This window comes from Mesocricetus auratus, unplaced genomic scaffold, assembly GCF_017639785.1.
Source record: "Mesocricetus auratus isolate SY011 unplaced genomic scaffold, BCM_Maur_2.0 Super-Scaffold_100014, whole genome shotgun sequence".
Lineage (NCBI taxonomy): Eukaryota > Metazoa > Chordata > Mammalia > Rodentia > Cricetidae > Mesocricetus > Mesocricetus auratus.
Genome location: NW_024429197.1, coordinates 74527269 through 74554390, shown reverse-complemented (window position 1 = coordinate 74554390; position 27122 = coordinate 74527269). Strand labels below are relative to the sequence as shown.

The 27122-nt window shown below is 47.9% G+C and overlaps 1 protein-coding gene across 12 annotated transcripts in view; it reads left to right on the top strand.

Moving 5' to 3' along the window:
• CUNH9orf43 (chromosome unknown C9orf43 homolog) overlaps positions 1-17815 on the top strand; it is a 32362-nt gene extending 14547 nt beyond the window's left edge. For 6 of the 12 annotated variants that reach the window (XM_021230145.2, XM_021230144.2, XM_040757375.1 and 3 more), the window contains exons 7-16: positions 79-145; positions 653-718; positions 1632-1807; positions 2422-2569; positions 2929-3016; positions 3257-3315; positions 3512-3560; positions 10104-10204; positions 16999-17062; positions 17336-17815. In XM_021230145.2, coding sequence (XP_021085804.1) covers positions 79-145; positions 653-718; positions 1632-1807; positions 2422-2569; positions 2929-3016; positions 3257-3315; positions 3512-3560; positions 10104-10204; positions 16999-17062; positions 17336-17562 — 1045 coding nt within the window. In that variant the 3' untranslated portion in view covers positions 17563-17815. Of the gene's footprint in view, positions 1-78; positions 146-652; positions 719-1631; positions 1808-2421; positions 2570-2928; positions 3017-3256; positions 3316-3511; positions 3561-10103; positions 10205-16998; positions 17085-17335 lie in introns of all 12 variants that reach the window. The other 6 variants (XM_040757380.1, XR_005881394.1, XM_040757377.1 and 3 more) reach the window with 6 other exon arrangements.
• The last annotated feature ends 9307 nt before the right edge of the window (positions 17816-27122 follow it).

Below are 27122 nucleotides of genomic sequence, written 5' to 3'. Positions count from 1 at the left end.
ATGCTTGTCATTCACAAATACCCTTAGTGCTTTCATTTAAAATGTCTGGGAATGAGTTCTGGTTTTTCTTATTTCAAGTTCAGTTGGAAAGACGTCTGCTTTTTCCAGATGGCCTGGGAAGAAGAAGAGAAAGAAACTGGAAGAGGTGAGTTCCATGCTCTGTCCCTTGTGAAGTGATTCTGTAGGGTTGATGGTTTTTCCTTTCAGATATTCCCCACCCTGTCTCACCCCTTTTTATCTATGAACAAAATCTGTAAACAAAACCCCTTCTTCAGGAGTAGCTACAGACATTTTCAGACCCTTTCCCTGTCTATGCTCTGTAGGAAGGGAAGAAACTCTTTGAAGAGAGGACAGAAGGCAGTAGTGGCTACCAGGGGGACTTCTGTCGGTTAAAAGCAAATCCCCAGTGTGATGGGATAGTTTTCCAGTGAACCCGGAGTTATTAGGATCTGGGCTCCCAACCCCAAGCCCGCCTTTCTGGTAAAGGTGATCTTGTGGCTCTGGAAGTAGTTCCTGCTCTCTTTCCTTCCTTGACCAACTCCCACTTTCTGTCTGGCACCTGATTGGGTGGTAATTGTAAGTTTGTTCAGTGGATAAGTGAATGACCTCTCCAGAAAATCAAATTGATCCTGACTTGATCTCATTGGAACAGCATATTGGAAACCCAACAATGGAGAAACTGGGTGTCCTTCATGGAGGAGAAGGTGGAAAAGTTGAAGTAGGTCTATGTGTTATTTTTTGTTGTTATTGCTGTCACCAGAATACCTGAGAGAGCAACTTCACAGGTGGAAAGATTTATGCTGGCTCCTGTTTTAGAGGGTTCACACCACATAGTTGCTTGGCCTCAGATTCCTGGGCAGAGTATTGGGATGTAGGAGCGTGTGGCACAGGCTGTTCTGTTCTTAGAAAGCTGGCTGCAAAGACAAGGAGTGCAGGAAGAGGCTAGGGAGAGATGTAGTCTCCAGGACCATGTCTCCTACTGCTGCCAGCCAGGCTCCGCCCCCTTTACTGTGTCCCAGTTATGCCATCATATTAGGAACCCATCAAAGATTAATCCATTTATTACATCAGTGACCTCATGGTCTGATTATTTCTGGACACACCCAGAGAGTGCTTTGCTAATCTCTTTACCATTTTTATTAGTTGTTGGTGTGTGTGAACACATGTACCATGCTATGGGTGTAGAGATCAGAGGATAGCTCTTGAGAGTTGATTCCCTTCTTCCATCTTGGGTCCAGATTGTGCAGCAAGGGTTTTTACCCACTGAGCCCTGTCACCTGCTGCCCTCAGTGTTGTTTTGTTTTTTAATTTTATTTATTTATATTTTATGGATGGATGCTCTGCATGTATACTTGCATGTGAGACAAGGGCATCAGATCCTATTACAGATGGTTGTGAGCCACCATGTAGTTGCTGGGAATTGAACTCAGGACCTCTGGAAGAACAGCCAATGCTCTTAACCCCTGAGCCATCTCTCTTGCCTCACCTCAGTGGTGTTTGTTTTTAATTCAATCAAATGGACACTGACTGTCTGGAAACAAGGAGCATCGTTCTTCAGGGTGGGACACTGGTGGGAAGAAGCAGACTTGATGAGATGCTTCAGGGAATCCCTTGCGTTGTTTTTCTTCCAGAAAACCAAGCCACCTCTGTACTTCTCTGAAAGACAGTATGCAGTGGCACACTCAAGAAGCCCAGGGGTGATCGTGCCCCCTCCCTCCCCAGTGCACTTATTTGAGCAATTAAGTTCTGAAGCCATACCTTTATGGGCCCAAGTGGACATGCTTCCCCAGGATCTCTTGAAGGAGTGGTGAGCATCATGGAGTCCGTGGGGAGAGCCAGAGCCCTGCTTTTTACCGAAACTGAAAAAGGTGACAGGGAGCAAGCTGTGACCCCACTGGTTTGGATGACTAACGGCAGGGTGACGGTCATCATCACCACCATTCATCAAGCACTGAGCATCTACTGGGGCCCGGCTAAGCATATTGTGTAGAGTCTCATTTGAACTCAAGTTCTCTTTTTTCTCCCCGTAGATTTATTATGGACATTTGTCCATTTGGGAGGCGAACAGTGTATGTGGTTTGCAGTGTGACAACTTTTGAGTTGTGTAGTGAAACTGGCTTTGTGAATTATTGGTAACTTACTTAGCTCATTTTTTCTCATCTGCAAAACGAGGAGGACGACAATATCCACCTTGTGGGCACTGTAAGCGGTTAGGGGTCTAAAGCATAGGAGTCTATAGAGCCCTTAACAGATTCAGTGTGGTCACTGCAGTTGGGTGGGAAAGCCACTGCCAAGGGAGGCCCAAGCAAGCCTTCCAGAGCTAAAGTGGAAATTTCTCTAGATTTCAATCCCTTTCTTCTTTCTCTTGAGTCCCACTCTCTGGAAAGTCACGGACTGTCTGGGTGTCTCTGTCCCCATTAGCATTTTGGCACATGAGAAAACCATGCCTTGTCCTGAGGTGAAGATAGAGTTGGCCAGGATGAGGCAGAGTCTTCCCCTGGAAAAGACCCGCCCTGACAGCGCTCTCTCTACTAAGATGTACCTAACTGTACACCGCCTCACCCTGCAAGTAAGAACCACGCTGCCTCAGAGAAGCCTACAAGGAGGTCAAGCCCATCTGTCTTCCAGACAAGAAGAATTAGTTATCTGTCCATTCTTCATTCTGCCATGGCACTCTGGACCCAGGCCTTGCAAGCCGAGGGCCAGATTGTGTGAATGTGAAAGCCAGAATAGGGGGAGGGGCAAGGGAAGCAGGCTGCTGGGTTTTCTGGACTCTGGCTGCAACTCCTTTCCTTTCTTCCTTGGACCTTGACACAAGTCACTGCCAAACACTGTCACTTCAAATGTGTTTGTAGATTAGGTGAGAGCGTGTGCTTGGGGTAGAGAAAGACCCACACAAGAGCTTTGTGTTAATTCTTTTTCTGGCAGAGACCATCGTTGCGGTACCCTGAACATCTGAGGAAGCTGCAGTACGACCTGAAGACAGGCCAAGGATCTTCTGGGGCTGAGTCTTCAGGTGCCATCCTCCCCTCCGCCACCACACAGTTCTCTCACGCCCCTGTTCAGTTCTATTTCTTCCCACAGTCACACAGGGTCACGTGGAGAACTTGGGAGACCCCAGTTTCAGAGCAGTTTCTCTCTTAGTCCTGCCCAGGGAAGGGGAGTCACCTTAGTGGGGCAGGTCACAGCAGGTAGCCTAGCAGGAGGTGTGGACTCTCAGTGCAGAGAGGACTGAGCTGGGCTCCCTGGTTACCAGGTGTCAGAAGGCAGCAGAAGCAGCAGCAGAGGAAGGTGAAAACCTCTACTAAGAAACAGGTAGAGTAGTGAGGGAGCCTCTTGGGTGTGGGTGCAGTGAGGGCTGGGAAGGGGTCCCTGACAAGAGGGGTTCCCCCTGCCTGTTGGTTGTGGGTACGACATTATTATCTGGCTTTCATTTTAAGTTCTTTCTTTTTGTAAAAGTTTTCTTTGTTTCCATAAGTCCTAATTCAGTTCCTTCTTATGTTGGTTTCAGGAGGCTGAGAAGAAAGCCAAGAGCGCTAGTGATGTGCAGGACCAGTGCAGTATGTATAAGTCGACATTTATCTCTCTCTCTCTCTCTCTCTCTCTCTCTCTCTCTCTCTCTCTCTCTCTCTCTCTCTCTCTCTCTCTCTCTCACATCTCTCTCTCTCTCTCTCACATTCTCTCTCTCTCTCTCACATTCTCTCTCTCTCTCTCACATTCTCTCTCTCTCTCTCTCTCTCTCTCTCTCTCTCTCTCTCACACACACACACACACACACACACACACACACACACACACACACCATTAGTAAGTGATGGCATCCCAGGATGTAGCAGTAGTCAAACTTGCTCTTGTCATTTTAGAATGTGCCTTTGTCAAGCATTTAGAATTGTTCTGGGAATGCTCAGTCTGGCTGGCTGGTCTACCCTGAAGTCATTCTTGAACTAAATAGTTACTGACCTACTGCCAATGGGCATTTGAGAGACGATTGATTTATAGTTGTATTTTCTTCAGGTCTTCCTTTAAAAAGCTCAGAGTGAGAAGTAGGTGTAGTGATACATGCCTCTACCAGTACATCACAGACTGAGGTGGGATGGTTGGAAGTTCAAGGGTTACATAGACAGGTCCTATCTCTCAAGAGCCCTCTGGTTTCCCCACCAAAAGCCGGAGAGTTCAGGGGCTCAGCGGGCAGTCACACATTGTATCAACAGTAGCCAGTACTCAACAGGCAGCCTTTTTTGACTGGTATTCATGTTGATACTACAACTTGATTTAGCCAAAAGGCCGAGAAGCGATGGTGGCATTCATGTTGAAACCCAGAGTAGTACCTCTCGTTTTTTTGAGCTCTCATCTCATACGACTGAGGGATTCATGGAACATTGCTTGCCTGACATTTCTCAGCTGAATGCAAAGTAGGAAAGGCCAAGGAAGACTCTTCTAGAGTCTTGTAAGGTTGTTCTGCCTTGCTCAGACTGTGTATTGCTGGTTTTACTCTGTAAACAACCAAAGCCTGAGAGGGCTCAGCTGAGATGTCCCCAAGAAGGAAGCTGTCCTCTTGCTCGGCTTCACACCCACTGTTCTCTGATACCGGCATTATCCATTAACCTGAAGGTCTATAAAGGGTCCTGACTTCATGTAGGTGGTAGAGGAGGCTGAGGCCCAGGGTAGGAGGAGATTTGTCCCAGGTGAGTCATATCCAGGGTGATCACTCCCACAGTTCTCTTCTGGTACCTTCTGTGCCTCTTCCTGATGCTCCCAACAGGAGCTGTTTGGCTTGGGTGACTGGTATGCCTTTCTGAGTTATGGTCCCAGAGCAGTGGCCTGTCCTCCCTCAGTTGAGATGGGCTTTACAGAAAAGATGATTGGTGAATTGGATCTCAAACATGTGTGGGCTTCCTGATGTGGGAATCGAGTTCCTGGAATTGAGAGGGGCCTACATAGACTCTCTGAACCTATGCTTGTTTGCTCTTTATGTCCCAGGTCAGTAGGCCCATTCTGACTGTACACTGAAGCTAACTGAGTAGCTTTTAAAACTTAACACCTGGCCTGAACCCTGCATGTTTTAGATCAGAATTTCTGGAACCATGGACCAATGTGTGTTAAACGTGTTTAGTGTTTCTAGTGTGAAGCTTGGGCGAGAGAACCAGGGCACATGAGGGCAACAGAAATACTCTGTTTTAGCAGGGCACTTGGGAGCTGTTTGACTGAGAGGGAGAGGGTGGTGCACTCAGGGTTGGGTGGGGAAAACAGCATGTGTAAAAGAAACACCCTACGGCCTGTATCCAGAAACTGCCATGGGTCTGTTGGAAGTATCACCAGAGGAGGACAAGCGACATTCTTAAACAGGGGTTGTAATGGATGAGACAAAGCTAGCAGCTTCTTGGTTCCTTTTTGAGACGGGTTCTCGCTGTGTTTGAGACAGTTCTCGCTGTGTCTGAGACCGTTCTCACTGTGTCTGAGACAGTTCTCACTATGCTTGAGACAGTTCTCACTGTGCTTGAGACAGTTCTCACTGTGTCTGAGACAGTTCTCACTGTGTCTGAGACAGTTCTCGCTGTGTTTGAGACGGTTCTCACTGTGTCTGAGACAGTTCTCGCTGTGTTTGAGACGGTTCTGTGTTTGAGACAGTTCTCACTGTGTCTGAGACAGTTCTCACTGTGTCTGAGACAGTTCTCACTGTGTCTGAGACAGTTCTCACTGTGTCTGAGACAGTTCTCACTGTGTCTGAGACCGTTCTCACTGTGTCTGAGACAGTTCTCACTGTGTCTGAGACAGTTCTCACTGTGTCTGAGACCGTTCTCACTGTGTCTGAGACAGTTCTCACTGTGTCTGAGACAGTTCTCGCTGTGTCTGAGACCGTTCTCACTGTGTTTGAGACAGTTCTCACTGTGTTTGAGACAGTTCTCACTGTGTCTGAGACCGTTCTCACTGTGTTTGAGACAGTTCTTACTGTGTCTGAGACAGTTCTGTGTTTGAGACAGTTCTCACTGTGTCTGAGACAGTTCTCGCTGTGTCTGAGACCGTTCTCACTGTGTTTGAGACAGTTCTGTGTTTGAGACAGTTCTCACTGTGTCTGAGACAGTTCTCACTGTGTCTGAGACAGTTCTCACTGTGTCTGAGACAGTTCTCACTGTGTCTGAGACAGTTCTCACTGTGTCTGAGACAGTTCTCACTGTGTCTGAGACAGTTCTCACTGTGTCTGAGACAGTTCTCACTGTGTCTGAGACAGTTCTCACTGTGTCTGAGACAGTTCTCGCTGTGTCTGAGACCGTTCTCACTGTGTCTGAGACAGTTCTCACTGTGTTTGAGACAGTTCTCACTGTGTCTGAGACCGTTCTCACTGTGTTTGAGACAGTTCTTACTGTGTCTGAGACAGTTCTGTGTTTGAGACAGTTCTCACTGTGTCTGAGACAGTTCTCGCTGTGTCTGAGACCGTTCTCACTGTGTTTGAGACAGTTCTGTGTTTGAGACAGTTCTCACTGTGTCTGAGACAGTTCTCACTGTGTCTGAGACAGTTCTCACTGTGTCTGAGACAGTTCTCACTGTGTCTGAGACAGTTCTCACTGTGTCTGAGACAGTTCTCACTGTGTCTGAGACAGTTCTCACTGTGTTTGAGACAGTTCTCACTGTGTTTGAGACAGTTCTCACTGTGTTTGAGACAGTTCTGTGTTTGAGACAGTTCTCACTGTGTCTGAGACAGTTCTCACTGTGTCTGAGACAGTTCTCACTGTGCTTGAGACAGTTCTCACTGTGTCTGAGACAGTTCTCACTGTGTCTGAGACCGTTCTCACTGTGTTTGAGACAGTTCTTACTGTGTCTGAGACAGTTCTGTGTTTGAGACAGTTCTCACTGTGTCTGAGACAGTTCTCGCTGTGTCTGAGACCGTTCTCACTGTGTTTGAGACAGTTCTGTGTTTGAGACAGTTCTCACTGTGTCTGAGACAGTTCTCACTGTGTCTGAGACAGTTCTCACTGTGTCTGAGACAGTTCTCACTGTGTCTGAGACAGTTCTCACTGTGTCTGAGACAGTTCTCACTGTGTCTGAGACAGTTCTCACTGTGTCTGAGACAGTTCTCACTGTGTCTGAGACAGTTCTCACTGTGTCTGAGACCGTTCTCACTGTGTCTGAGACAGTTCTCACTGTGTCTGAGACAGTTCTCGCTGTGTCTGAGACCGTTCTCACTGTGTTTGAGACAGTTCTCACTGTGTTTGAGACAGTTCTCACTGTGTCTGAGACCGTTCTCACTGTGTTTGAGACAGTTCTTACTGTGTCTGAGACAGTTCTGTGTTTGAGACAGTTCTCACTGTGTCTGAGACAGTTCTCGCTGTGTCTGAGACCGTTCTCACTGTGTTTGAGACAGTTCTGTGTTTGAGACAGTTCTCACTGTGTCTGAGACAGTTCTCACTGTGTCTGAGACAGTTCTCACTGTGTCTGAGACAGTTCTCACTGTGTCTGAGACAGTTCTCACTGTGTCTGAGACAGTTCTCACTGTGTCTGAGACAGTTCTCACTGTGTTTGAGACAGTTCTGTGTTTGAGACAGTTCTCACTGTGTCTGAGACAGTTCTCACTGTGTCTGAGACAGTTCTCACTGTGCTTGAGACAGTTCTCACTGTGTCTGAGACAGTTCTCACTGTGTCTGAGACCGTTCTCACTGTGTTTGAGACAGTTCTTACTGTGTCTGAGACAGTTCTGTGTTTGAGACAGTTCTCACTGTGTCTGAGACAGTTCTCGCTGTGTCTGAGACCGTTCTCACTGTGTTTGAGACAGTTCTGTGTTTGAGACAGTTCTCACTGTGTCTGAGACAGTTCTCACTGTGTCTGAGACAGTTCTCACTGTGTCTGAGACAGTTCTCACTGTGTCTGAGACAGTTCTCACTGTGTCTGAGACAGTTCTCACTGTGTCTGAGACAGTTCTCACTGTGTCTGAGACAGTTCTCACTGTGTCTGAGACAGTTCTCACTGTGTTTGAGACAGTTCTCACTGTGTCTGAGACAGTTCTCACTGTGTCTGAGACAGTTCTCACTGTGTCTGAGACAGTTCTCACTGTGTCTGAGACAGTTCTCGCTGTGTCTGAGACCGTTCTCACTGTGTTTGAGACAGTTCTCACTGTGTTTGAGACAGTTCTCACTGTGTCTGAGACCGTTCTCACTGTGTCTGAGACCGTTCTTACTGTGTCTGAGACAGTTCTGTGTTTGAGACAGTTCTCACTGTGTCTGAGACAGTTCTCGCTGTGTCTGAGACCGTTCTCACTGTGTTTGAGACAGTTCTGTGTTTGAGACAGTTCTCACTGTGTCTGAGACAGTTCTCACTGTGTCTGAGACAGTTCTCACTGTGCTTGAGACAGTTCTCACTGTGTCTGAGACAGTTCTCACTGTGTCTGAGACAGTTCTCACTGTGTCTGAGACAGTTCTCACTGTGTCTGAGACAGTTCTCACTGTGTCTGAGACAGTTCTGTGTTTGAGACAGTTCTCACTGTGTCTGAGACAGTTCTCACTGTGTCTGAGACAGTTCTCACTGTGTCTGAGACAGTTCTCACTGTGTCTGAGACAGTTCTCACTGTGTCTGAGACCGTTCTCACTGTGTTTGAGACAGTTCTCACTGTGTTTGAGACAGTTCTCACTGTGTCTGAGACCGTTCTCACTGTGTTTGAGACAGTTCTCACTGTGTCTGAGACAGTTCTGTGTTTGAGACAGTTCTTACTGTGTTTGAGACAGTTCTCACTGTGTCTGAGACAGTTCTCACTGTGTTTGAGACAGTTCTTACTGTGTTTGAGACAGTTCTCGCTGTGTAGCCCATGCTGGCCTGGAACTCAGGCTGACCTCAGACTCTTGATGCTTCTTCCTGTGCTTCTGCATGCTGGGAAGACAGGAGTGTGCTGTCCTGTCTGTCTTAGAGATCCAGTTTCTTTTGCTGCTGGTCACTGCAGGGATCCACTTTGCGCCTCTTTGAGGAATCCTGGGTCGCTGTCTGTTTATTGACCAATTTTGAATGCATACACTGTCACTTTCTTCCTGCATTTTTCAATTGCCCCTCCCTTGTGTTTGCCCTTTCCTTTCCTATGTGGTGAGACTTGGCTTTTTGTTTTAGATTTTTCTTTGGTCAGCTTTCGCCTGGTGATGATACCTTGCTGGGGTGAGTGCCCACATGGACAGTTGTGCCGTCCACTTTTTCAATGTAGAGGACACATTTCTTCCTGAAAACCTGGACTGCTTTGCCACTTTGATGACTTTTGAGATGTTCTCTTACAACATGAACTTTATTGTCCTTTAATGGGCATAGATTGGACATTACAGTCAGCTCTTTGGAAAGAGGGAAAAACATGACATTCCCAAGTATGCAAAGGTGCGTTGAAATATGCCTTTTATGGTTCTTGCTTCAGTGAGAAGTCATAAGGGATTGGGCTTCACTTGGTGCCTGCCTCTCCAGCAATGACCACAAAGGGGCCCAGGCCTCTCTTTTTAGGTTTACATGTTATTTTGTGTTTGTGGGTGTTTGGCGTGTGTATCTGTGGACCTTTTGCAGGTGGTGCCCAAGGAAGCCAGAAGAGGGCATCAGAGCTCCTGTACTAGAGTTTCTGATGGCTGTGAGCTTGACTGTGTATTCTGGGAGGTGCACCTGGGTCCTCTGGAACAGCAGCCATACCTCCAGCCCCTGAGCTGGCTCTCCAGCCCTCTTCCCGCTTTTGTTGAGGCAGGGTCTCGCCGTGTAGTCCTAGCCATCTTAGAACTCAGTTTGTAGATCAGGCTGCCACTGAGCGCTGTGTGCCCCACTGCTGGCATTGGGTCTCTTGGCATGTGCTCTGCTCTCATTTTTAGTCTCTAGCAGACATGGTTACAACCTAGGTAAACAGCCCAGAAGGCTTTACACGGGGCATGCATATTTTGAAACATCACTTGGAAACTCATAAATAGGTACAATATTTTTTATACATCAGTTACAAAAAACAGGCACTCCTTGACAAAATGGAATTCAGAAGGCTTTCGTCTGCCCCCAAGGCCTTATCTTGTCCTGAATAGGGGGTTCCTCTAGGGGTTAGCTGGAAGCCCAACAATGGGACCTGAAATGCCAGTAAGAAGCAGATCGAGCCCACTTTGTGTTACTAGGTCACAAGGTCCTATCAGGACAGGAAAGTCAGCCAAAGCAGGAGGAGCAGGAGGAGAAGGAGAAGAAGGAGAAGGAGAAGGAGAAAGCCACCATGAAATGTGTGAGTGTGCACCGGGGCCTCCGCTGGGCAGTTTCTATCTCTCTTACTGTGTAGTAAACCAGCCCAAAGTATAAGCTGCAGTGATCTATCTATTCAGTTAGGTTTTTTTTCTTGAGACAGGATGTTGTTATGTAGCTCTCAGGCTGGCCTAGAACTTGCTATGCAACCCAGGATGACTTCAGACTTGATCTTACTGCTTCAACCTCCAGAGGAGTATGGTCACAAGCTCATGCTGCTGTGCCTAGCCCATGATGTGTTGTTTCTAATAAGTCTTGGTTGACTGGACAGTTTTTCTTCTCCCACTTGAGTGGGAGGGGGCTATTAGCCAAGCTGCCTGTGTTCTTATCTATTATTTCTCTCTAGGTGATTTATTGGTGCTTGTTGACAGACTAGTCACTGTCTATCTTTTAAAAAATACATTTATTTTATGTGTATGTTACTGCTTGAGAGGGAGTGTATTATGTATGTGCAGTGCCTGAAGTGGCCACAAGAGGGCATCAGATTACCGGGAACTGGAATTGGAATTGTGGGTAGTTACTTGCTTCCTGATGTGGGGGCTGGGAACTAAACATTATTACTAGGGTAACAGTTGCTCTCAACTGCTGAGCCGTCTCTCAGTTGTTTGTTTGTTTTTCTAGTCATTCCTTAAGTTATGAACTTGAAAGACCCCAATAGGGATACTTTCACGGAAGGGAGACCCGTACCCAAGGAACAGCGAGACCACGAACTTGGATGCAACAGCAAGAGGCTTTATTGGTGACATACGGGTACCCGGGCGTCTCAGTCTCGGGGAACTGAGCGCGCCGAGCTGGGGACTCAGGGGTTCTTTTATAGCAAAAAGCGCAGTACAGAAGCGAGAAGCCTAGTAACAGGACCCTGATTGGGCAATTTAAATGAGGCTAGGGCTCAGAGCGCGGGCAATTGAGGTTTTTCTTGGAACTCAAGTCTCGGCCTTGGCCCTATCTGAGGAACAATTGGTCTCTGTGTTTGCTCAACCCTGCTGAGCTGGCCATCCGGTCGCCCGCAGACACCCGGCAGCCTGTGTCCTTGGGCTGAGCTCCCTTCTGATAGGCAATGACTACGCAGCTGTGGGGACCTTGGGCTGAGCTCCCTTCTGATAGGCAATGACTACGCAGCTGTGGGGAAACGGAATTTTCCATAAGCCTCAGCTGCCTGTTTAGACTGGGCCAGGGTCTTTCATTCCCCCATTGCTCTTGTAACTGAATGGAATCTTTCATTCAGTAGTTTCTGCCATCTCGAGATCCCTTTGTTTTAGCTGCTGGTACTGTTGGGTTAAGACCAGGGATTGTACAACCGATAACCTTTCTTTTATGAACTGGGTCAGTCTGTTTAAGATGCATGGCCCAAACATCAGAACCAAAAGTATAATGATCAGGGGTCCCAATCCTCCCCCACCAGATCACATAGATCAAAATACAGGGTGGGGAAGGTGTCTGTCAGAGCCCCAAGTTGGGAACTCAGGTTTGCAGTCTGTCCCGTCCCCAGATTGGTTATCACCCAAGTAATATTGAATACTCGGTGAGGACTTCCCTCAATAAGGGGAAAGGTAAGCATGAAGCATAAGAAGGCAATCAAACAACTCGGGAGAGTCTTATCTTTAGAGGATTTTGAGTGCGCTGAGCCTTCCATCCTGGGTCCGGATCCTCAGGGGAGGCAGCTTTTACATGCGAGGCGTGTATCCAAGCAGCAATCCCGTCCACCTTGAGAGCAGTAGGGGTGGTCAACAGGACAGTGTATGGTCCCTTCCAGCGGGGTTCAAGGTTCTTAGCCTGGTGGCGTCGGACCCAAACGCTGTCTCCCACGTGGTAGGAGTGAGGGACGATAGGGTGTCTCCTCTGGTCTCGGTAGGCTTGGGCCAGGGGCTTCCAGACTTCCTGCTGGACCAGCTGGAGTGCCTGCAGGTGAGCTTGAAGAGAGGGGGAATTGGCATAGTCAGAAATATCTTGGTCAAAGAACTGAACAAAGGGAATGGTGGTTCCATATAAAATTTCAAAAGGGGTGAGGCCATGGGGGCCCGGTGTATTCCGGGCACAATAGAGGGCAAGGGGGAGCAAGAGGACCCAGTCTTTAGTGCCAGTTGCAAGCGATAATTTAGTTAGAGTCTCCTTAATGGTTCTATTTATTCGCTCTACCTGTCCTGAGCTTTGGGGTCGGTAAGCACAATGTAATTTCCAATCAATCCCCAATAAGGTGGCCACAGACTGACTTACCTGAGAAACAAAGGCAGGCCCGTTGTCTGTCCCCAATACCTGTGGCATTCCGTAACGGGAGAAGATTTAAGAAGTTTCTTGGTGACCACCTTTGCCGTCTCATGCTTGGTAGGGTAAGCTTCAGTCCATCCTGAAAAGGTGTCAACAAAAACCAGGAGGTACTTGTATCCATATTTTCCTGGTTTGATTTCTGTGAAATCTATTTCCCAATGCACCCCAGGCCGGTGCCCCCGAGCTCGAGTCCCCATGGGTAGCTTTAGCCTGGTCGCATTTACGCGGGCGCAGGCGTCACATCGCTCAGTCACTTGTTTTAGTAATTCTTCTATTCCCAACAGGTGGCGGGTATTTTCTTCCCGGGCTAATAGTTCTCGCATTTTCCTGGGGCTCAAATGAGTGAGTTAGTGTAGGCGGTTAATCAGATATCTAGTCATTAGGCGGGGAAGGACAGTTTTTCCTTGATAGGTCCAGAGACCATCATGTACTCGGGTCGCCCCCAGTCTTTTCATGGCCTTGATGTCTTCTATCTCATAGTCCCATGACGGAGAGGTCTTCTCGGAAGCCTCATTTGTTACAGGGACTACAGCTGCCTGAAGGAGGTGACTGCTGTTTTCCATGGCCAGGGCAGCCTCCCGGGCGGCCAGGTCTGCCCTCCGATTTCCCCGGGCGACTGGGCTGTCGCCTTTCTGATGCCCTGGGCAATGTATGATACTGAGGGCGGTTGGCAGGTGCAGAGCTCCCAAGAGGGCCAGGATTTCCTTTTTGTTTTTAATGTCTCTGCCCTCTGAGGTCAATAGCCCCCTTCGCCTATAAATTTCACCATGGATGTGAGCTGTGGCGAAGGCGTAGCGGCTGTCTGTGTAGACAGTGAGTTTCTTACCTTCTGCCAGTCTCAGGGCCTGTGTTAAGGCGATCAGCTCTGCTCGTTGGGCCGATGTTCCCGGCGGCAGGGCCTCGGCCCAGATTGTTTCCAGTTCAGTTGTTACCGCAGCGCCGGCTTTCCACTTGGCTCCCGGCCTCGGGCCGCGCAGCGCCCGCCGCGCGCGCCCGCGGAGCGTTTCCGACCACCGCGCGGCTGTTCCCACAGCCTTGCCTCCCTCCCTCCCCTTGATGTACAAAGCTGCTTCCGTCTGTGAACCAGACGTGGTCGGGGTTGGGAATGGGTTTATCCGTGAGGTCAGCTCTCGTCCCATGGACCTCAGCCAGGACCTGCAAGCAGTCATGAGTCTCTGCTTCCCCAGGAAGGGGAAGTAGCGAGGCGGGGTTTAGGGTCTCCTGAGCCCCGAAGTGAATTCGGTCCTTGTCCAGCAACAGAGTCTGGTAATGGGTCATCCTGGCATTGGTGAGCCAGCGGCCCGGTGGCTGCCTGATGACCGCCTCCATAGCAGGGGGGCATAAATAGTCAAAGGCTGCCCCAAAGTCAATTTGTGAGAGTCCTTTGTGAGGACTGCAGTGGAAAAAGGAGTGCGTCACCTTACCGGTTGCTAGGTGGAGCTGGCGGTCTGTGGTCCATCGATACTGCTTCCCGCCGATGGCCCCTTGCATCCAGGCGGTTCAGCGGCTCAGGGGGGGGGGCTCCTGGCCCTGACCTCCCTAACCTTCGAGGCTCAGGAGGTCGGAGGTTTGAGAACGGGTTTTGGGTCTTTGAAATGTCCTTCTTTGTTTCTTGGGGCACTCCCTGGCCCAATGTCCTTTTTCCTTGCAGTATGCACATTGGTCTCTTTCTAGGCGAGGCCCCCTTTGTCTCTCTCTCTGCCTATCCTGTCTCTGCTCTGCGACTACTGTGGCCAACAGTTTAGTCATTTCTCTGTTACGCTTCTTGTCCCTCGCTATCTCCCTCTCTTCAATTTCCCATCTCTGACGTTCTGCCCTTTCTTGATCCTCTTTTCTCCATCTCTCTTCCCTCTCTTCCTGGGTTTCTCTCTTGTTAAAGATGCGCTCCGCCTCTCTTAATACATCTGGTAGAGTACAACCCTGTAAATTCTCCAGCCGCTGTAATTTGTTTCTGATGTCTGCGGCCGACTGCCAGATGAAAGACATGGTCAGGCCAGTGGCTTGCCCGGGGCCCTCAGGGTCATATGGGGTATACATTCTGTAAGCTTCCTTAAGTCTTTCTAAAAATGTGGCTGGTGATTCCTCTGCCTTCTGAACTATCTGTCTTACCTGGGCCAAATTTGTAGGGCGCCTACCTGCCCCTCGGAGACCCGCTACAAGCAACTGGCGATAAAGACGTGGATGGGTCCTATCTGCCTCAGTGGTGAAGTCCCAGTCTGGGCGGTCAAGGGGGAAAGCAGCATCAATTTCATTTGGAAGCTGTGTAGGTTGTCCATTTGCCCCAGGAACATTCTTCCGGGCTTCAAGAAGGACCCACTGTTTTTCCTCCGAAGTTAGGAGGACCTGCAAAAGCTGTTGGGTAGTGAGAACCGATTCTAATAGATCAGTCAGTCTCACGGGGTCTGCTGAAAAGGAAGGGTTATTATTTTTCCAGTTATAAAGATCTGAGGCAGAGAACGGCCAGTACTGCAACTGGCCATCGGGGCCCGTACGGGGAGGCAGGGCGGTGGAATCAGGAGTGGGCTGTTCCCTGTGGCCTCGCAACCTGGAGGCCATAGGTGAAGGCTCCGGATCGGCGGATGGCAATGGTAGGGCCTCAGCTGCTGCTGCTGGCTGTTCTGCTGGAGGAGCCTGGTACGGTGGGGGTTCCTCCGTCAGGAGGTCAAGCAGAAGTCCGTCCTCAGGAGGGAGGACCTTAGGTCTTCCTCCATTTTCTTTTTGTTTAGTTACGGTGGGATAAAGGTTAGAGTGGGAAGGCTGAGGGTGCGGGGAAGGGGGGGTGCTGAGGGATTGGAATTGGCGGGGATTAGGGAAGAGGAGGAGGGGGGACCTCCTGGGTGCACAAAGGGGCGCACCCAGGGAGGAGGGTCATAGACCAGCGCTTCCCAGGTAACTATATAGGGTACTTGGTCCGGGTGGCCCTGGGGTCCAGGATCCATGACTTTCTCCTTCACCTGGAAGATAATTTGAGGGTTAAAGGTGCCATCTTGTGGCCAGCCAACATCAAAAGTTGGCCATTTAGAAGAGCAAAAGGTGATCCATTTCTTCTTGCGCACATCGACAGACTGGTTATGAGCATACTCCTGAACCTGTTGCCAATGTGAAAGGGTCAGACTGAGCGGAGTGGTAACTGTCTGGCCCATCTCCTCGAGAGCGATGGCTAACGACACTAAGACAGACGAACAAATAAGAAACAAAAACAGATTTTCGCTGTGCGGCTTTGACGTAAAGTCAAAAGCAAAAATTCAGATGGGCTCAGGGACGGGGGCCTCGTGCTCCCGTCCTCGTCCCCTACAAGGATGGAAAATCCCTCGGCCAGCGGGACTTCCCCAAACAGACGGGGCAGATTCCTAGACATCTACCCCTAACCCAGATGAGTCCTTAAGGACTCCAGACGCTACCAGAACGTCTCCTGGAGCTGCGGTCGGGAGTATGAACTCGTCAGTTCCTCCTCGGTGCCACCAGATACAGATGCATACAGCTGTATACTACAGACGCAGGCGCGAGAAAATAACAGGCAAAGACAGACAGCAGACAACAGAAATTGAGTCCGGACAATTCTTACCTCCCAGAAGTGGGTCGGTGGTCCCTGGGCGGGGGTCTCAAAGTTCCTGGCCAATGCACCAAATGAAAGACCCCAATAGGGATACTTTCACGGAAGGGAGACCCGTACCCAAGGAACAGCGAGACCACGAACTTGGATGCAACAGCAAGAGGCTTTATTGGTGACATACGGGTACCCGGGCGTCTCAGTCTCGGGGAACTGAGCGCGCCGAGCTGGGGACTCAGGGGTTCTTTTATAGCAAAAAGCGCAGTACAGAAGCGAGAAGCCTAGTAACAGGACCCTGATTGGGCAATTTAAATGAGGCTAGGGCTCAGAGCGCGGGCAATTGAGGTTTTTCTTGGAACTCAAGTCTCGGCCTTGGCCCTATCTGAGGAACAATTGGTCTCTGTGTTTGCTCAACCCTGCTGAGCTGGCCATCCGGTCGCCCGCAGACACCCGGCAGCCTGTGTCCTTGGGCTGAGCTCCCTTCTGATAGGCAATGACTACGCAGCTGTGGGGACCTTGGGCTGAGCTCCCTTCTGATAGGCAATGACTACGCAGCTGTGGGGAAACAGAATTTTCCATAAGCCTCAGCTGCCTGTTTAGACTGGGCCAGGGTCTTTCAAACTTAGAGCTAAAACAGTGTTACTTCTTGCACCATTTATTGACTAAAAAAGCCATGATTTCATTTGAATTCCCAGGAGTGAAAATAGACCACATCTCTTGATGAGAGCAGTGGCAGTCTGAAGCATCTGTCTCTGGCGCAGGCTTCCCTTGGTTGATCTCTGGAAACAGGAGAAGTGGGTCCTGGCTTCATCTGGGTGGTCTGGATGTGTGATTAGGCTTTCTTTCTTTTATTTTGTCTGGGATGTTAAGTTCCCCAAGAAGAGTGTCTGTCTTTTACAAGGTTCTTTTAGTTTGCTAAGGTGCAGACTCACGTTTCTTCTGCTTACCCCGATGAGTTTTAGGTTTCTACAGACAACTCGGTCCCATATGACTTCGACAACTACTACACAGAATACTACACAGAGAGTAAGCGGAGGAATCTTACTGAGTGCGTGCAGATGGGGAGAGCTGACCCTGGGCATGGCTGACTTTCTGAGGAGGGGGGCGGGGGTGGAGGGGTGTGTAGTGTGTGTGTGTGTGTGTGTGTGTGTGTGTGTGTGTGTGTGTGTGTGTGTGTGTGTGAGCACAGCCCTATGCTTTGGAGAGGTCTTAAAGAGAGCCAGTGTTTTATAAAATGCCTCGTGTCACACTTATTTGGGAGAAATCTGCTACACTATTAATGGTTGGGTCTTCTTTTAGGTTCTGAAACATATGAGTCAATTTACAAGGACATGAGTGACATGGACGAGAAGATGCTGGGAATGTCTTCCAGCCAAAGCAGTAGCCCCAGGAGTATGTCCAGAAGTATGAACGCAACTGGCTGGAACCCTGAGCTCAAACTGCTGAGGATTCTTCAGGCCAGTATTGAGGACGATGAGGAGAACCATCTTTCCAGGGCACAGAGTGAGGTGTCTCTGGATGCTTAGGCTGGAGACATCACACGGGGCAGCTGTAGCCAGCGCAGATCTTGGTATTTGGAGGACAATGACCTTGGATGTTGGATAGAGAAGAGAGACTTTTGTTCTCTGGGTCCCTCCAGCGGGACCAGGGTTAGAGACCCGCTTTTCGTTTGCTTCTTACCTCTAAAATGAGTGAGAAAAAGCCCCAATCCCACCAAATACAGGAAAGTTTCCCAGGGCAGAGTATTTCCACGATTAAACACAGTCCCTTCTAACAGGAGGTAGCGGTTCCTTGTGTCTATTTTCTGGGTCCCCTTTATCTCTCTTCTGAAATCCTTGTAGTGGTAGGAAGTTGGGTTCAGCTATGGGAACTTCTACACTGTCCCTAACTGCCCCTCCCGTCCCCTGGAGATGACTTCCTTTGGTGGTGGGGTCTGCACCACTATCAAGTGGTAGTCACTGTGTGATACTCCCATCCCAGAGTTCATCTTATCTACAAATAATTCAGTATGTATCTCTAAAAGAAAAGCACTAACATCTAAAAATTATTTCATTCCACAGAATTAATACTTATTGCTTGATTTCACATATCCAAGCACATTCAAACTTCCATGTCTTATTAAAGTTTGTTTTTGTTTTTGTTTTTACGAGACAAGGTTTCTCAGTATTGTTTCGGAGGCTATCGGTCCAGCCCGGCCTCGAACTCACAGAGATCCGCCTGCCTCTGCCTCCCGAGTGCTGGGATTAAAGGCGTGTGCCACCACCGCCCGGCAAAGTTTTTTTTTTTTTAACAATTGACATATTCACATTAGAATTCAAACAAGGTCTATAAGTTGCATTTTCTCAGGAAACTGTGAGGCTTGAATGATGATGGGCTTCTGGTTCATGAGAACAGACTGGTGTCTTGCTTATGCTTCTCTTGCTGTGATAAGGCACAGTAACCAAGGCAATTCTAAAACAAAGTGTTTAATTCACTCACAGTTTCATGGGCTGGAGTCCATGATGATGGAGTGAAGTCCTGACAGCAAGAACCATTGAGGGCTTGTGTCTTGATCTGAGAGGGAGAGGGAGAGAGCACTGGGTATTGTGCAATCCCTTTGAAGCCAGTTCTCAGTGACACATCTCCATCGAGGCTCACTTCCACCAATTGGGGGCCAAGTACTCAAGTGTAGGAGCCTGGGGCCCTTCTCATTCAAAACACACAACTGATCAAGTAGGAGAGTGTGTGATATCTTGATCTACAGTTCTTACAGGCTCACACATGCTTGGTGGACCTGGTTTTGTGCTCTTCTCCTGGACCCTGTTAGGTCTGGGTGAGATGGCTCAGGTGTGAAAGTCCTTGCTGTGGAAAACTGAAGACCCAAGCTCGGCTCTCTGACCCCACCGTGGAAGGAGTTCTAATTTCTGAAGGTTGTCCTTTGGCTTCCATGCATATGACATGACTCATGTCTGCCTGCACTCATATCTACAAGCCACAAATAACACAATAGATTCAATAAAATTTAAGAGAAAGTTGGGGTAAGATTGCACATGTCTTGTGCAGCTACCTCAGTGGCTGTGAAGTCACGAGCGGTCTGACATGGGTGCTGGGAACTGAACTTGGCTCTTCCACAAGAGCAGTGAGCAACCTAACCACTGAGCCACTGAGTCCCTCAGTTTTCTTTGTCTGACTGTACCATTTAGTAGAGAGTTAACAGAAGTGGTGAGAGCGGACATCCTTGCCTCACCGTTGAGCTTAGGAGAATGAAGATGTAATGCAGTCTTTTGCCGCAGAGTCTGTTGTTGGCTAAGGGTCTTTTCATAGAAATCTCTATTAGATTAGTTTTTCTTCTGTCCTTAGCTTGTTGGGATTGTTCTGTTCTTCAGCTGTGCAAAGACATTTAATTTTTTTTCCTATTGTAATGAGTAGATATTTTTGGTTGTTTATTCTATTGGTATATCACTATTTATTTATTTGGCTATTAAATCAACCTGCATTCCTGGGATAAATTTTACTTGACTGTGGCATATGACTATTTATATATATATATATATCTCTGGATTCAACTTGCTGGCTTTTTTTTTAAAGAGAGGATCTTACTGTGTAGCTTGGGCTAATATATCAGTTATTATGTAGCTGAGGTTGGCCTCAAACCTACAATCCTCCTGCCTCAGCCTCCTGAGCAGTTGGATTAAAGGCTTGCATCACCATGTTCTATAGTCCTATTGGCTGTAACTTTCTTGTGATGTTCCTAGTTTTGATATCAAAAGCTCATAATAAGTTGGGAAGTTTATGTATTTATCTGATGGTATTCTTTGTTTTTTGGGGGAGTTGGTAAAGATGTTTAATTCTTTAACTTTTGCTAGAATGTGCCAATGGGGCTGGGCCTTTCTTTTGTGGTAGTTTTTATTTTTTATTTTTTTAAATAAATTTTTATTTCAATTGAAAACAATCTTATTTTACATACAAATCCCAGTTCCCTCTCCCTCCTGTCCTTCCATTCCCCCCACCAGCCCCCAATCCCAAACCCCAACCACTCCCCAGGGAGGGTGAAGCCTCCCACGAGGGATCATCAAAGTCTGTCACATCATTTAGGGCAGTGACTAGGCCCTCCCCATGTGTCTAGGCTGAGAGAGTATCCCTTCATGGGGAATGGGCTCCCAAATTCCATTCATGCACTAGGGATAAATACTGGTTCCACTGCCAGAGGCCCCATAGACTGCCCAGGCCTCCCAACCGACATCCACATTCAGGGGGCCTGGTTCAGTTCTATGCTGGGCCCCCAGTTGTCAGACTGGGGTCCTTGAATGTCCACTTGTTCAGGTCAGTTGTTTCTGTGAGTTTCCTCAGCATGGTCTTGACCCCTTTGCTCATCACTCCTCCCTCTCTACAACCGGATTCCAGGAGTTTGGCTCAGTGCTTTTTTTTTAAACTACGAACTCAACCTATTGTTGTAAGTCTTTAGAATGCCTCCCTCCCTCCCTCCCTCCGTCCCTCTGTCCCTCCCTCCCTCCCTCCCTCCCTCCCTATTTTTATGTGTCTGTGAGTTTTATCTGTATGTATGTCTGTGCACCATGCCTGGTGTCTTTGGAGGCCCTGGTTATGAGCTGCTGTGTGGTTGCTGGGAATCGAGCCCAGGTCCTCTGAAGGAGCAGCCAGTGCTCTTTACTGCCCAGCTGTCTTTCCAGCCCTGTTTCTTCTTTAGTCTGTTTCTGTAGTTTCTAAAAATCTGTCTTGTTTCATCTAAATTTCCATTTCTTAGTATATAGTTAGATATGTTATTTCTTTGTAATCACTTTTTTGGGGGGAGGTTCAAGACAGGGTTTCTCTGAGTAGTCCTGACTGTCCTGGAACTCACTCTGTAGACCAGGCTGGTCTGAACTCACAGAAATCCACCTGCTCCTGCCTCCCAAGTACTGGGATTAAAGGCATGCACCGCCACTGCCTGGCTCTGTGTGTGTGTGTGTGTGTGTGTGTGTGTGTGTGTGTGTGTGTGTGTGTGTGTGTGTGAGATTTCTAATGATCCCTTTTATTTCTGTAAGGTTGACAGTAAGGTCTCCATGTTCTTCTTATGCCTGCTTCTCTCTCTCTCTCTCTTTTAACTGACTTGTAGCTTACTGTGAGCTGACCTTGAAGTCCTGACCTTCTCCCTCCTGGGTGTTCATAGTATAGTATAGTCAGTTTGCCTCCTGGATCACACCCCCTATCATTCCTGATTAGTAGAATCAGACCAGAGTCTTCCTTTTTTGTTTTTGTTTTTTGTTGTCGTTTAGTTAATGATTGGTTTTCTTTTTTTTTTCATTAAAACAATTCTCTATAGTTTCCTGCCTTCTTGTTCCTGTTTCCTTTTTTCTGTTTGCTTTGGCTGGTTGTTCTTTCCCCAGTGTCTTAAGGTAGAAGACAGGTTGTTTGTTTGTTTGTTTGCTTTTGCAGTAGTGGGGATTGGGTCCAGAGCCACACACACTAGGCAAGTGCTCTGCCACTGATCCGTAAACCTCCACCTTTCTCTTTACCTTTTGAACATGGGTCTCACTTTTTACCTTAAAAATCCATTTTATTTTATTTTAATTTTATTTGGTTACAAATAAAAACATAACATTTTTTGATTCTTTGGGAGTTTTACATCATGCCTCTGATCGTGCTCACTTCCCAGTTCTCCCGTGTCCATCCCCCTTCCCTTGTGACCTCCATGCAAAAAGAAAATGAAGGAAGAAAAGAAAAAAAAGAAGGAAAAATCCACTTTGTGTTGCCCATGTACTCAGTGGGTCATGTTCAAACTTCCCGTGGCCAGCACCCCGAGGAAAGCTGAGTCCTGCCCCATCTGCCCCCACCAGAAGCCATCAACTTTTTAAGAGTTCTCTTTGACGACTTCCTTTTTAGGTCGATGCTTTTGGGGTGGATGGGTGGGGTGAGGGTTGCTACAGATGCCTTCTACATTTCTCTCATCTGCCGTTGTCAGCACCACTCCAAGAGTAGCTTCCTTGCCCTTTGCGGTCAGTGGGAACTCGGGTCCTGGCCTCTACATGGTTTCTGGCAACAGCACGGACCACGAACATCTGTGTGGTCTCACTTGCCAAGGACCTCTGCTTGGACTCTGGTGGTAGTGCAGCCCGGGGACATCCACATGACCCTCTGCCCAAACACAGGCCTCCGACCAGGACTGCCTCAGGGAGAAGTGAGGATCATGGAGGTCTTTGGGGAGTCCAATCCAGCGAATGGGTCAGTCTTCACCTGGAGCATCGTGAGGCTGGGCCGCTTGTTCCGGGGTCGAATCTACCCAAGCTGCAGGCTTCTGCACACCACCCTGCTGACCCTACTGGGTAGCCACCTGTTCCCTCACCAACTACTGCAGTCTCATACCCGTCACAGCTGTCTCCAGTTCCAACTCCCACACACGGTTCTGCTCCTCCTTTTTTCCTGCCTCACCATCATATATTTGTTCCTTGTAGTGGTATTGGAAGCTGCAGTGTGTCAGAATGTACCCTTCTGTCCAAAAGCTTTGCATGCAAATGTTCACTGCAATGAGTCATTGGTCTGGTTCCAGGTCTCTGGCTTCTGCCACACCATCAATACTGGACCCTTGCTGAGACTCCTCTCAGATATCCTGCTGTTGTCCAGAGTCATGGAGATGCTATGGCCCTGGTACTGCAGGACCAGCATCTTCACACACTCCAGTAGGCTCATAAGTGGGGTAGATGTTGTTTGTGGTGGATCTGAGTCTGGGTGGTGGCTGAGTTGGTCAGCCCAGGCCTCTGCCAGACTGGCCAAGGGCAGGGCCTAGGTTTCATTTGTTGAGACAGGGTTTCATTAAGCATGTTGGAGCATGGTGGTGGAGGTGGCACACACCTTTAATCCCAGCACTTGGGAGGTAGAGGCGGGTGGATCTCTGAGTTCAAGGCTAGCCTGGTCTACAGAGTGAGTTCCAAGACAGCCAGGGATACACAGAAAAACTCTGTCTCAAAAACCCAAACCAAACCAAACTAAACCAAACCAAAGAACCCCAAAATGAAAAAACAAAGACAACAAAACCAACCAACTAAACAAAATCTTTCCTATGTTGGCCTAGAACTCATATTCTTGTAGCCAAGGCTGGTGTTGAACCTGCAATCCTGGGTAGCTTCTTGGTATCTGGGATTATAGCCCCCTGGCCTGGTGGGCTTCTTCTTAAATATAGGTAGAGGGCTGTAAGTTTCTAAGTACTATTTTTGCAATAACCTATATATTATCTATTTTAATTTTCATTGATCTCAAGCATATTGCTTATCTTTCTGAATATTTCTTTTACTTCTCAGTTATTTAAGAGTACATGTTACTTGATTTCTACATAATTGTGACTTTCCCAGATTTTCATTTTCCTATCTGTGAATGCATGTGTTTGGGGATATTTCTGAGGCCAAGCTCTGGTGGTAGGGACAGTGCTGTGCTCTCTGTGTTAAGAGCAGGGTGATTGGTAGACATGTTGGAGCACACTAGTCACAGGTCTTGAGACTTTGCCTACCTCTGTCGGCTTGGAACCCTGCTTCATAACCACAACAAGGTCGCTCAGGGCCCCAGTGTTCTTAGTGGTACCATGCCCAGAGTAGAGCCCCTTCCATAATGGGCCTGGGTTGAAGAAGAAAGTCCTCACTTAAATAAGCTAATGTGCTAAGCTGGAACTTAGTCTGGAAAACAGGTAGTGGGGAGTTGATAGCTGGTTGCTCCTGGGAAATAGCCCCCTGATTTGTTGCTGGAGGTGAGGCAGCAGTAGACCAGAGTATAGTTTCTCTCTCAGAAAGTGCATGTTCTTGGTCACACACCATAAAACCTGAGAGTAGCAAGTTTTTGTAAAATTTCTTTCCCTCCCTTTCCTCGCTTCTTTCCTCTCTCTCTCTTTCTTCTCTCATCCCTCTCCCTTCCCCTCTCTTTTAGGAAATAGGGCTGTAGAGATGACTCAGTGGCTAAGAGCATAGATAGGCTGATCTTCCAGAGGATCTGGATTTAATTCCAAGCACCTACATGGTAGCTCAGTACTGTCTGTAACTCTAGTTCCAGGAGATCCAACACCCTCATACAGACATACATGCAGGCATAACACTAAACATATGAAATAAAAAATGAATTATTTTTTAAGAAATAACTTCAAAATATGTTGTGTGTGTATTTGTGTGTGTGTGTGTCTGTGTGTGTACATGCACATGCCATGGCACTCATGTGTAGATCAGAGGACATTTTGTGGGATTTGACTCTCTCCTTCACCAAGAGGGTCCCTGGGATCAAACTTGGGTATCAGATTTGGTAGCAAGTGCCTCTACCCACTGAGCCATCTTGCCTGCCTGTTTTTGTGTATTTTCTTGAAAAAAAGTTTTCCCCTCCTCGTTTTTGAAAAGATTTATTTAATTTCATGTCTATGACTACTTTGCCTTTAAGTGTGTATGTGTACCACGTGGGAGTCAGTTCCGGTGAAAAGGAGCCACCATGTGGGTGCCAAAACTGAGCCTTTTTTTTTAGATAAAAGAAACAAGTGCACCTCACCATTGAGGCATCTCTCTAGCCTGTTGGATAGATGTTTCTTGGCTGTCTACCTTCGTGACTGTTCCTGTAGAGCCGAGTTAAGTGCTTTCTTGCTGTAAGTATTTTTCGTCAGATTGACTGGAAAACAATGGAGTGCCTCATGCCCTCGTCACATAGAACTCTGGCCGAGTCTGAGGTCTGTGAAGAGAAACTTTTCCTCACCAGTTATGCATTATCCTAAGTACAGTTTGATTGGAAGAGCAGATTAAACATGGTCTCAAAACAGACCAAAGTAGAAAGGCAAACCCGCAGCCTCCCCATACTTCCCATCGAGGGCGCATGACGTCACTTGAATTACTAGCCTGAGCTATATTTAGCTGAACTTTCACAGCAAGAGAAATAAAAGAGGTGTTGCATGGACTGCTTTTCTGAAAATAGCTAGTTTTTGAATGTATATTGTATAATGTTTTTTGTGGTTTGACTTTAAAATTTATGACTGTTCCACTTAGCCTACCTGAAGACCTATTACCAGCTGCAGCCCAATTTCCAGGGGTGAGAAGTGGGGGTGGGATGGGTCCCATTTTTACTTCATTTTACTGAAGATTCAGACCTAGAAGAGGTCAATTTTTTTTGAGACAGGGTTTCTCCTAGCTATCCTGGAACTTCTAGCTGGCCTCGAACTCACAGAGATTCCCCTGCTTCTGACTCCCAAGTGCTGGGGTTAAAGGCGTGCACCACCATGCTTGGCTTAGAATGTCTAATTACTTTCCAACTAACCCAACTACTTAGTGAAACAACTCTCAGAAACTACAATAGTCTTTATATTCTTTTTTAAAACGTGTGTGTGTGCATGTGTATGTGTATGTGTGTGTGTGTGTGTGTGTGTGTGTGTGTGTGTGCATGAGAGAGTGTGTGTGGATTCAGACACCCGGATGCCACTGTGGACATCTGGAGGCCAGGGAATGGCCTGTTGGAGTTGGTTCTTGCACCTTACCTTGTGGAGTCAAGGTCTCTCTTGTTTCTCTCACTCTGGAGAACTTCAGACTGGCTGGCCCTCAGGATTCTAGGCACTCCCTGGCCCCCAGACAGAGTGACTGGGGCACAGATGATTGCCACCATGTGCCTTTCCCATGAGTTCTAGGGAATGGACTCAGATCATCAGGCTGTACAGCAAGCGCTTTTTATCTGCTGAGCCATGTCCTGGCTCTAGAATGTTCCTTTCGGTCCTGTTGATGAGTGCATCGTGACATTTGAGTGAGGAGAGGCTTACTGGCTGAGCACTGGCCTTCGCCTTTCAGTAGGGCAAACGAGCTTGCAATCCGTTCCTCTCCTTTCATACCAAGTCCTCAAAGCTGGATAATCACAAGATGACCTTGGGAAATACAACCCATGTAGCCTGCTTGCTTTAATGGTGGGTAAACACCCTACACTCTCTCTGTCTGGGTGGTTCTATGGCCAATAGATAGATATGGGTTGTCTTCATTTTATAGACAAGACTCAGACTGCAGGGCTATGGAGAGGTGAAGGAAGCTTAAAATCAAAGGCCAGTAAGAAAAGGAGAGTGGGGTTTAGCTCTGAACTCTGTGTCCCTGTCCTCTATGTCTGGGCCCCTCTTTGACTCCCTCCTTTATAAAAATATATATTTTAAAAGACTTAGTACTTTAATTTTGAGTATGGGTGTTTGCCTGCATGTGTGTATATCACGTGCATGCCTGGCACCTATCGAGGCCTGAAGAACACATCAGATCTCCTGGAACTGGACTTAGACATGGTTGTGAGTCACTATGTGAGTGCTAGGAACTGAGCCCAGGCCCTCTGCAAGAGCAGCCAACGTCCTTAACCACTGAGCCATCTCTCCAGTTCTGGACTCCCTTTTAACTTCGTTCAAAAACTGACAATGTCGTATTTGTGTATAATACATTGTGGCAAACTGGCTTTCTTCCTAACCCCCCACAACTTCCTCTCTTACGAGTGTCACAGCAGAACTCTGGACTAGGCCTAAGAAATCTTTGAAGAGAAACTTTTCCTCATTGATTATTTCCTTATCCTAAGCATAGTTTGATTGGAAGGGCAGATTAAACATGGCCTCAAAACAGACCAAAGTTGAAAGCCAAACCTGACCCCTCCCTTTCTCCTATCAGCATTGCATGACTTGTGTCCCATGCAGGCAGTCACAGGTTTTCACAGCAATGGCCACATCTTACCAAGAAGGCGGTGGCCCCTCACTGTCCCCACAGTCCACTCATCCTCTCTTCCTGATGCTCCCTGGACCTTGGAGGGAGTACTGACAGTCTCTTTTTCTGAGTTTTGGGTGGTTATGAGCCGTACTTTGATCATCACTCACTGCTAAAAGAGGCTCCTCCCACCACGGCTGAGATTTTCACTCGCCTAGGGTATAAACATTTGTATGTGGGAGGCAATCAATTAATGTCTATTCTGCAAGACATCAGTAGTAGATTCCCCCACAGTTCCTGTGACATCTTGCTGGCCCTTTAATGTAAAGCAGACGGGAAGGATAAGGCTATTTATACAGAAACGACAAGGGGGCTGAGCCCTCTCAGACCCTCTGCCTCAGCCTGGCAGTGTTCCGACCGAGGACCACCCAGGTAACTGTCGC